At 38.8% G+C, this 11,724-nt stretch overlaps 1 protein-coding gene across 1 annotated transcript; it reads left to right on the top strand.

Moving 5' to 3' along the window:
• The first annotated feature begins 3,057 nt into the window (after positions 1 to 3,057).
• Positions 3,058 to 10,518, top strand: DYNLRB1 (dynein light chain roadblock-type 1). The gene is made up of 4 exons (XM_087929139.1): positions 3,058 to 3,389; positions 5,726 to 5,801; positions 7,854 to 8,021; positions 10,164 to 10,518. Exons 1-4 carry the CDS (start codon positions 3,276 to 3,278, stop codon positions 10,205 to 10,207), a joined length of 402 nt encoding a protein of 133 aa, XP_087785265.1. The 5' UTR covers positions 3,058 to 3,275; the 3' UTR covers positions 10,208 to 10,518.
• The last annotated feature ends 1,206 nt before the right edge of the window (positions 10,519 to 11,724 follow it).

The following is an 11,724-nucleotide window of genomic DNA, read 5'->3' as shown; positions in this document are numbered from 1 at the left end:
TTTACCTCCCCCACTGTTGGTCTTGCCTTCCAGTTCTAGCTCGCATGGCTCTACTCAAGGGAAGGTTTGCACTTGGCCGAAGGGTGGGGGCTAACGGGTGGGCGGGCCATGTGGGCAGTTCCCATGCAGCCTGGATTAATTGCTTTGGGGGGGACATTTCTGTGTGGCCCACCAAAATTTTCTCGTGGTCCACCAGTGGACCATGGCCCATCAGTTGGTGACCACTGTACCAGATCACAATAACACATTCTCCAACAGAATTCAAACAAGTTGAAGCTTACATTGAATTCATTTAGTATCTTCAGCTCTTATTGTGAGGAGAAACTGTTGCACATTTCTTTCCCAGAATCATGAGAGATCAGAAGCACTGGGTTGTAAAAAGCCCATTGTTAAATTATTGTCAAAGTATGCATTCAGATACTCAGGTAATTGTAATAATAAAAATTGCTCAAGCCAAACTTCTATGAAGGTTTAAAAATATTATAGTCTCATTTCTTGCATGTTGTGACTTTTTCATCCCGAAAGTTTCTCTACTGTTCAAAAAGTGACAAATGAGTACATCCAGGGGAGGACTGTAACCAAACACTAAAAGGAGTGATAAAAGGTTCTGTGCATATTCAGTCTACGTAAAAGATGAGTGACAGGAGACTTGAAGTGGTGAGTTCTTCACCAGAGATCTTCCAAAAGGTATAGAATAGGTGGTATCTGGCAACAGTAGCAATTTGTGAGAGGGATCAAAGTGACCTTGTAGACCGCCACTTAAGTAGGAGCCAGCAGTTTGCTGGCGCTGTCAAAAAAGCTAATGAAGTCTGAGGTTGCATTAACAGAGGGTTGGTTTCAAGATCATGAGAAGTGATAGTACTACTTTTATACTGTACTGGTAAGGCCATACTTGGAACGCTACATCCAATTCTGGTCACCATGATACAAAAAAAAAAAAAAAGATGTTGAGATCATGGAAAGAGTGTAGAGAAGAGCAACAAAGTTAAGGGGTCTGGAGGTAAACCAAATGGTTTATGAAAAATGATTAAGGGAACTAGGCAGGGATGGGATTCAACCAGTGTTACTTCCGGTTCAGTGGTTACATTTTGATTATGCATGCGTATAATACACCTAAAGCTGTGCCACCCGGACAGCTTATAAGCACTGCACGCAGGTGCGCAGCGTTTGAAAAAGCACTTTTTTCCTGTTTTTTCAACCTCAGCTGTGCCACGCAAAGCAGCTGAGGTTGAAAAAGCAGGAAATAAAGGTCAGGTAAGACCCCGGGCAGGCAGGTGGGCCAAACAGCAGCAGACACAGAACCGATTCGGTGTCTGCTGCTCTTCAGAGCTACTGGTTCTATAGAGCCGGACAGAACCAGTAGCATCCTACCCCTCAAACTAGGTATGCCTAGTCTAACAAAGAGAAGGGCTAGGAGTGATCTTCCAATATATAAGGGGCTGTCACAGAAAAGGAGTTGACCTACTCTCCAAACCTCTTTGAGTGCAGGACAAGAAGTTATGAGTAGAAGATTATTAAAGAGAGATCCAAACTAGAACTATGGAGAAGTTTCCTGACAGAACAGTTAATCAACGGAAACACTTATCTCTGGAAGTTGAAGGTGCTGTAACACTGAAGGGTTTCAAGAAGAGACTGGATAGCCATTTGTCGAATGGTATAGGTTCTCCTGCTTGAGCAGAGGGTTGGACTAGAAGACCTTCCTGGTCCTTTCCAACCCTATTTTATGTTCTGTGTGTCACAGACGACCCAGCTTTGCTGGCTGAGGAACTCTGGGAGTTGAAGTCCACAAGTCTTAAAGTGGCCAAGGTTGGAGACCCCTGCTCTAGTGGATTCTGCATTGAGATAGATCCTACAGATTCTATAGATGGGACCTTCTGAATAGAGAAGTACTTCACAAAGTCTATAGCTGAACTAAGGAGCTACTGGACATGAAAATAAAGGAAAATAAAAAGCTCATTGGGACTCCCATCATTTATAATGCATCCATCATGAAAACTGTCTCTGAATCCATAGAGGGCAAAAGGCCACTTCCACAGAACAACCTCCAGTAATGCATATCTTCTATTTCCCCCCCCAGTGGTTTTCAAATTGGCAATGTCCTACCTATCAATAAATACTTCAGCTTCAACCACAACAATACAAGAGCACATAATAGATACAAACTCAAAGTAAACCGCACCAAACTTGACTGCAAGAAATACAACTTCAGCAACAGAGAGGTCAATGTCTGGAATACTCTACCTGACTCTGTAGTTTCTTCCCCAAACCCCCAAAACTTTAACCTTAGACTGTCTACTATTGACCCCACCCCTTTCCTAAGAGGTCTGTAGGGGGCATGCATAAGCACACCAACGTGCCTACCGTCCCTGTCCTATTGTTTTTCTTTTTTAAAAAATTCGTATCCATTTCATGTATTCATAACCACGTTTATACTTATACCTGTTATCTAACACTTGCTTGACAAATAAAATAAAAATAACGTGAACTTCAACTCTGCCGACTGTGGAATTCTGGGAGTTGAAGTCCATACATCTTAAAAGTTGTCACATTCCCTTAGGTTGGGCTCCAGGTCGGGTCCGAAAGCTTAGAGGAATAAACCCCTGGTCTCGGTGACAGACTCCGATTGGATCTCCCAATATATCTTTCCCTCGACTGACGGAGAGGCGTCCTCATTGTAGTTTCTCAACGCAACAAGCCATTCTGCCTCAAAGCCATTCAGCTTCGCTCCCGAGACTTTGAACCTGGCTCTGATTCAAAAACTCCATTGATGCATCTCTTTATTTCTGCATTTATCGTTTTGCTGTCTCCTTCTTCTATACCAGGCTTTGCCCTGTTTCACAGCCAGCACGCCTAAACCAACCTTCAATGCTACTTTTGCGGCGTGCGTTTCAAACGACGGCCTTCCCCTTGTGAACCTTTCGATACAAAGGGTGGGGGCTAGGAAATATTTCCTGATCCCTACCCTTCAGAACCCGCCTCCCACCTGCGACGATTGGCCGAATTAGGTCTCAGCCCTAAAACAGCCCGAGAATGGCGCGCGCAGGCGCACAAACCTTTCAGGGGCTCGGCTGCGAAAGCAGCTGACGATCCTTGGCTTAAGGAGAAAGCCCCCAATTGCTTCCTCTCCTGCAAACATGGTAAGAAAGGGCGGGGGCGGTCGGTGCATCGGTGTAGTTCACCGCCTTTGCTTCGCCCTTTAAAATTCTGAGTGGGGCTGGAGTGACGGATTGGTTGCGGGTCGAGACCCGGGCGGAGCCTTTCCGGAATACGATGGGATGACCAAAGGAAGGCTGAGGATCCCATCCCCTCACCTCCCCCGTGGGACGCAGCTGTCACCCTTTGCTTCTCGATTCCTCAGCCCAGAGTCTCGTGGGGTGAGGCGAGGCAAGGTGTGTCTTGCCGTTGCTTTGCACAGGATACGCTTTCATGTCTTCTGAAATATGCCTTTTAGCGGGCCTTTTCATTTCTGGCTTTCTTAACCCAATAAGTTTAAGTTAACTATGATTTTCATAACCCAGTTTTCCGGTTTATGCTGTAAATTGAGGCTAGGGCTGGTTTTGCACAGTACCCGAAGAAACAGAGATGCTACTGGCCTGTTCGTGGTGCATTGTGTCCCGAAAGAGCAGCTGTGATGGATCTCTCTCTCTCACCCTCCCTCCCTCCCTCCCTCAATCTCCCTCCAACTCTCCCTCCATGCATCTATCCATATATTTATAATCTCCAGCTGTCATGTAGGAACTGGTACTCTGTGTAATATGCACTGATCATCTTTTGACAGCTGAATTCTGAAAATATTTACAGACCCCTCACATCCTGTACATAAACTGTTTCAACTCCTATCCTCAAAATGACACTATAGAGCACTGCAAACCAGAACAGCTAGACACAACAGTCCCCCCCCCAAAGCCATCACTCTGCTAAACAAATAATTCCCTCAACACCGTTCAACTATTTACAAAGTCTGCACTATTACTATTAATTTTCTCATCACTCCTTATCACCCATCCCCTCCCACTTGTGACTGTATGACTGTAACTTTGTTGCTTGTATCCTTATTTATATTGACTGTTGCCTAATATGATTTGATTGCCTATTTGTACCCTAACTATATTAAGTGTTGTACCTTATGTTCCTTGACAAATGTATTTTTTTATGTACACTGAGAGCATATGCACCAAGACAAATTCCTTGTGTGTCTAATCACACTTGGCCAATAAAGAATTCATTCATTCATCTTGTGATTATGCCAATATAAAATGTGGTTGGAGGTGCTTGGTGGTTTTGAATGTTGGATAAGTCCAGCTGTTATTGTGTTGTGTGAATCTGGCCATTATGCTGAATCATAATATGGGCTGTACATTTGGACCTTACATATGTTCTTTTAATTCAACTGTAGCTTGTGACACAAACTTGTGTGTCTTGCTCAACAAACCACCCCTTTGATCAGTTTTGTGATTTTTTTCTACAATAGCAACTTCCACACTACAGGCCCCTGTTGCTAAAAAGCAACCAGATCTATGTACAGTTCTCCAAGAATGGTTGCTTTATTAGTTTGTCTTAAAATCAGTACAGTATGCTGACTCTTGTTATCATATCAATATTGCTAATAAAAAAATAAGAAATTCATTGACATAATTGAGGATATAATTTATGTTTGCAGAAGTAGCTCTCTTCAAATATTTCTGTGAGAAACACTAAAACTCAAAAGATTTCAGTGAGAATGAATTGTGCTCAACATCTATAGAATAGTGTTTCCAACTAAACAAATCGTCACACTATTACTAATCAGAAAGATTATACTATACTGGTTTCCATTATTTAATTGTTTGGGTTTTTTGGGGGGGAGGGGAAATAGTCACATAAGTTGCTTCTTCCTTTTTACTTCATTGGAATTGTGGGCAATTATGTTGCTACTTTCTTTTTTGAAAAGTAATTCTTCTAACCTTTTATGGGATTTATCATTTGCTCTGAATCTAAATTTGCTTTCTTGAAGTTCAAAGTATATGTTTGATTATTTTAGCTTTAATTTTTGTAAATATAAAGAATTAAAGGCACTACCTTTTACTTCACCCAATGTTCTTGCTACTTCCATTTTGTCTCCAAGCTGGGTTCTTGAAGTTGGTGGTTTTTCTGCAGATGTTTCATTACCAGGCTAGCATCCTCCATGCTTGGGGAACTCAAACAGTGATGATGATACCTAGTCTCAGAGAACATCAAGAACCCAACCTTCAACCCTGAGCTATGTGTGTGTGTATGTGTGTGAGAGAGAGAGAGACTTTGCAATTATGTGTTCAAATCAGTATTTAAATATTTGCATTGCATTTTCAAAGATGAATCCTGCAAATCCTTTCTCAGATATAAATTATCCTCATATAGAAGATTGTGTGTGAAAAGACCCTTATACTATGAGAGGGAAACTGAACAAGCAAGATTTTACCACTATACATATCCTATGTGGTGTGAAGCTTTGAGTGCAATAAAAAAAACTACTAGAAAATTACAGGAAACAAATGTCTGGCATCCAAGGCTTATTTCAAAATGATAGGAGGAAAATTATGGGTTTAAGAAAAGTAGGCATTGATACAGCTGTTCCCAAAATAGCTGTGCTTTTAGAAGTGTCTCTTTGAATCCTTTTATGCTCCTCCTGTATCTAGATACCTTAGCACAGAGTGTGATCCAGAAACAAAATTGCATATTTCAAGCTGTTAATTTTTCCCCCTTCCAGGCTGAGGTAGAGGAAACATTGAAGCGAATTCAGAGTCAAAAGGGAGTCCAAGGGATCATTATTGTGAATTCAGAAGGTACTGTGGCAGCTAAATTGATGGGAATGGAATCTGCCCTTTGGTAGCACATAAGCAGTGTTGTTTGGGATTAAGAATCACATGGGGACTCAGGCATGCATTATGAAACCAAGGCTGAAATTACACGGCTGTTAGGAAGGAGGTGAATCTCACTGTATCAAAAGCTTTGACAATAATTTGAGATTGTGCTACCTCTGATTATTAGTGTGAATTAATTTAGTATCTTTTAGAAATTCTGATAAACTTTCTGATTTAAAATTGTTTTAAAACATTTATTGAAGTCTTTTGAAACAGAGTCGCCTCAATATAGTTATAAAGTAGCATTTTAAAATCAGTGGAGTATATAAATTCATATTATGAAAGAAGCACAATATAAAATACCTATAACTGTAAAATAAGATGGGCTTCCATTAAATCAAGAGCATATAACCCAAATAAATTATTTGATTAAGATACACTTAATAAGTATGTATTAATCCAGAAATATATAGGAATCTGGAACATCTAACTCTTCAGGATCTTTTCAAAATAGCCAAGAAGCTATTCAAGTGTATGCTGTTTGTAGAACTTTGCAAGGTCGATTCTTTATTTTAGAACTCTTCCTCTAAAGGCCTTCTATTTTATAAAATTTACTAAGATTTTGCAGCCTTGGATTTATAGTGTGAGAAATATAATGACTGAGAGCAAAACCGCAGATTCATTAAATAACTCCCTAAATTACTGTAACTTCAATTCCAAGCAAATAATAATAAAAAATAAAGATAAGAGTTCCTACCCCAAGGTGCACAACAGTGAATTTCCTTCACTGTATAATGTCTTGCTCCAGCCGTACCTCACCCCAGCTATAAATGCATGTCTGGCTATATGCTATCCTTATGGAGCTTGTAGGAGCAGTTCCAATTTAGGAAAAGAGTTAACCATCCTTTCTCCCTCTGTGATAAGTCTGGATTGAAATGTATGGGTTGACTTTCATTAGTATAACAAGGCAATTTATCAATCCATCTTTACTAAAGAGATGGATACTGAATCTGAAATGAAAGATCTACATGCCTGCTAGCTAAATGTCACTTCCTTTACAACAATAACAAGCAAAGTACTGATAGATTGGAACTTTAAACATCTTAACTTAAAAGCTTATTTTAGAAATTCAAGATATTTCTGATTTCTTCAAACAGAACTTGTATAATGTAGTGTAATTTTGTTCTGCCTTTCACTTTTTTAAAGGTCAGATTTAGTTGAGGCTGAAAGAGAAAACATCTCCATCTCCATAAAAATTCAGTCTACATTGAGCCATGTTAGCCAATGTGTGCAAAGGACGGTTGACTGCTAATTTTAGAACGCTGTCATATTTGTAAAACACGGAGCTGAATAGAAGTTAAGAAAACAAATCAGCAACCAAAGTAAAAACCATCCCATTAGTTTTGTAAGAGTGATCTAAATCTTAGTAACATATAAAGAGATTCTGGTTAAATAGTACTAAAAATAGTGCTGTCAAGCCCAAAATTGACATATGACAAGTGCAATGTATCATGTCTTACATCCTTGGATGCTAAGCTGCAAAGAGTCATCTGGGCGTTGGGCGGCCTGCAAATCTAATGAACCAAATTTAAAAACTCATCTTCATGACACAGGATGATTGAAGTGAATCATGCATCAGTTAAAAAAAGATCTTTCTAAACTTCAGATAGAAGGTTGTTGCTATTCATTAGGATGGAAGAGACTATAAAACGGTTGCCACAGTCAAGCTGATAGTATAGAAATAGAAGAGATGCAACACCAGTTGTTCCTTTTCCCAGCAATGTTCATTCAATGAAAATCACCCCACCGTCAGGCTTATGATACTTTGAGAAGTCATAAAGGATCTCAGAGGATTGTGTAAGAAAAATACAGAACAGGAATTCTGTGCGGATTCCTAATTGTTGAGATAAAACTGTCGTATGAAGTAATAGGATTTTATATCAAAACTGTTCAGTAAAAAATGGAGATCTCCAGATTTTCTGATCAAGTAATGTCTTAAATAATTTATCCAGAGAGTCCTCTTGCATTCCACAGGTATCCCCATCAAAAGCACCTTGGACAACTCCTCCACAGTACAGTATGCAGGCTTGATGCACAACTTAATAATGAAGGCAAGGGGCACTGTCAGAGACATTGATCCCCAGAACGATCTTACATTCCTGCGGATTCGCTCCAAGAAAAATGAGATTATGGTTGCACCAGGTAAAATTAAAAGGGGAACAAAGCTCTTTTAGAGCCTCTGATAGAGTTGTCGCCAAATGTAACAGCAATAGGCAATCTATCTCTGTACCACAGTTTTTCTTTAAAAGATTCAGAATGGGTTCTAAATCAGGGGTCCTCAACCCCAGGTCTGTCATCCATTCAGAACTGGTCCATGGAAGGAAATGAGACAACTTGCCACAGCCAAGTTGCTGTGGCCAACTCACCAGGGCCAACTCATCACAGCCAACTCATCACAGCCAACTTGCTGAGGGACAATGTAACAATTCTATTTAATTATTTAAAATAAGTTTAAAATATTTTAATTTTTGCCATTCACATTTTATTCTGTTCCTCCTTTTGCATCGTTTTTAAATGATTCTATTCCACCATTTTTTAAATATTAGTGTAACTCTTATCTCCCAGCAAGTTGTCCTGTGGTGAGATTGCTGTGGTGAGTTGGCTGTGGCAAGTTGGTCATGGTGAGTTTGCCTTGGTGAATTGTCACAGACCTTCCACAGTAGTGATGGGCAAGTGTGCGCATGCACACAGCTCCACTTGCATGTGCAGCAGGCGAGTGCACACACATGCACCTCCATTTACACGAGCAACTGGCCTGTGTGCCCTCTGCTTGTACAAAAGGAGCTGCATGTGTGCTTGTACAGAACCATGCTCTTCTCCCCTACAACTGGTCCTCAGAGCCGGAAAGGTTGGGGGCTGCTCTTCTAAATGATCTTTCCAGAAATCAGTGAAGCCTAACTATGTTTTATTTTAAGAAACAATGATCCAGTAGATGGCTTTTGGCCTGATCTGGTTTAACAACTCTAATGTTTATAATATTTGAATTGATTTTATATGCAGTTTATTGACTTCACATGTTTCTTTATGTTCAGCTTTTTCTTGTGCCTTTATTTCTTTGGGTTACTACATCGTATTCCCTTTCTGTATTTTGTATAACTGTGCTTCCAAGAAGGAAATCACGTGAGGAATGTGTATGTATTTATAATCTTCTTTGTCCAGTATTTTTTTTCCAACTAGTACAGGTAGTCCCCAACTTACAACCAGTTGCTTAGTGACTATTAAAATTTATGATGGATCTACTTTGGATTCAAAGTTCCAATTGTTGACTCTCCCGCTATGGTCCCATGACTGACCTTTGGGCATTGGGCAATCTGGTGGCATTCGTGTCTATTTGCAGGATCCTGCAATCACACAACCATGTTTAATGAAAGTTTTGCTGAACATCAACATTTCCAGTTTTTATCAAATCTGTACCTATTGTGAATCATTGGTTCACTTAACAACCATGGCATTCACTTTATCACTGCTATATTTGCTCAATGACCCACAGAAAACTGGTCATAAAATCAACCACTTAATACCGGGATAGGCAGGCTCCATTATAGTGATAATTCAAGGACTATATGTACTATATTTGCAAAACTTCATGAAGAAGTTATTTTCAGCATGTGCCACTAACCAAATTTCTTTGTAACTGATAAGACATAAGACATAAGAATTTATTTGTCATTACACTCGCAAGCGGGTGCAACGGAATGAGGTGCTCTTCCACAAGTAAAACTGGACAACACCATTGAAAGAAAAATAAAATTAAACACAACAGACCATACAATAATCTCTATACAATTTAAAAATGTAAATACCCCATTACTCTCAGCCATTAAATTCCACAAAAATCTTATGACCCTGCATTCAAACTCAAAACTGCACTTGGATAAAAACTGTTCTTAAATCTAGTCGTCCTTGTTCTTAATACCCTGAATCTCCTTCTTGATGGTAATAGTTCAAAGAGCTGATGTCCCGGATGAGAGGAGTCATTCAATATATTAAATATCTTCCTCTTGCATTTATTCCTATACCGTTCTTCCAAAGAGGGGAGTGAGCAGCCAATGATGTTTTGGGCCATCTTAATCACCCTCTGAATTGCCTTTTTCTCTGCCACTGTGCAGCTCGAGAACCATACACAGAGACAGTAGGATAATATACTCTCAATAATGCCAGGAAGGCTCATAATCTCTCTCTACAAAGCAGTTGAAATAGTGTAACATGACACAAAAGAGTTATTATGAGTGAACAGTAACTCATAACCAAATACTGAAACATAATTGCTTTATATTTTTGCAGATAAGGACTATTTCCTGATTGTCATTCAGAATCCAACAGAATGAAAATTTGTCCAACTGGCCTGCATTCCTTTTACTTAATTGTATATTTTTATTTAACCCTGACAATTATTGTCCATGATAATGTCTGAGATTCAATTCTTAAAATATTAAAGATTTAAGGAGTCTGTTCAAATTACTCCATGGAGAAGACAAAACATGAAACCCCCAAAAAAAGATTAAAGATGGACGGTTTCTTTAGCAAATATATAACTAAATAATTTTGTTCAAAATACTTGTAATAACTGTAAATCTTTTTTGTCTTCCTTTTATTTTGCACTTGTTTCTTTTAAAGCAAATTAAAATAATCAAGCAAACCTTTGTGTGTTGATTTCAGTAAAGTTTTCTCAAGCTTTTCGAAGTATTTTCCTCCTTGAAATTCATACTATTGAAATATTTCTCTGAAAATCAGTCTATTTATAATATTTGGTGTATCCTTTCAATCAAATCCTTCCATTACTGGTGTCAGGAATATGAAAGACAATTTATTCATCATTTAGTCAACCTATTGTGAAATAAATCATTTTTTGTACAAGATATATATACACACACAAATATAAGTGCCATAAAACTTATATTAGGGTATTCCAGTAGGAAAAGTAATTTCAATCTATTTGTCCATAGATTAGGAGCAGGCCAAAATCCCTCTAAATTATATATTTAGGAAATTTGGTTTACTACAGTAGACATTTTAAACCTCCAAAGATGAATAGACTAGCTGAAAATAAATATGTTCACATTCAACATAATGTGAACAAACTTCCCCTCACTTTATTTTCTATGTTCCCAGACTGGGCAGGGCAGCCTGAAGGCTCCAGATCATATATGTGGCATGACCTTTGGAGGAAGGTAATAGGGGAATATGTCCCCTTCTAAAAGTTGCACATTTTTTGAATGAGCACATGATTATAGCAAGCTAATTGATACAAAGTTCAAAGACAGCTTTTTCCACAGTAGATGCATGATGCATCCATTTTTAATATAAAATAGCTTCAACTGTATTTTACTCTTAATTAGGCATGAATATTATGACTACAATCCCAATCAAACCAATATTCAAGGGCAGTTTAAGAATAGAATTAAGAGGGTCTCATTTCACTCACATTGGATTAACCCATAAGCTGATATTTTAATGCAAACTAAAATTCTAGAGCTACCTACGTTCTCCAAAAGTTGTAATTTTAATGTGACAGAAGACAATATTATGAAATTCATAATTCAAGACCAGCCATGTTAATAATATTTGAACTAAATGGAAATGGAAGTGAAATTATTTAATTAAAGTGCAGCCTTAGCAATCTAGCTAAAAGCGGTATCTCGCTCTTCGCCCTAAAAGCAGGTGCCTCTATTTCCAGATTTATCCTGCAACCCGTGATGTTGCTGTACAATCACTAGGTGGCTTCCTCCCCATACAAGAGGCCTGCCAATTTTCTAATTTCAGACAAACTAACAAAGCAAACCCCGTCCTATAATATTGACAACAGTTACTAGCAGTACAGAAGAAACAGTCAAATCTTCATGTC

This window comes from Pseudonaja textilis, chromosome 3 (genome assembly GCF_049901715.1).
Source record: "Pseudonaja textilis isolate UNSWEBS1 chromosome 3, rPseTex1.2, whole genome shotgun sequence".
NCBI classification, from domain to species: domain Eukaryota; kingdom Metazoa; phylum Chordata; class Lepidosauria; order Squamata; family Elapidae; genus Pseudonaja; species Pseudonaja textilis.
This window is presented reverse-complemented; position numbering and strand designations above follow the sequence as displayed.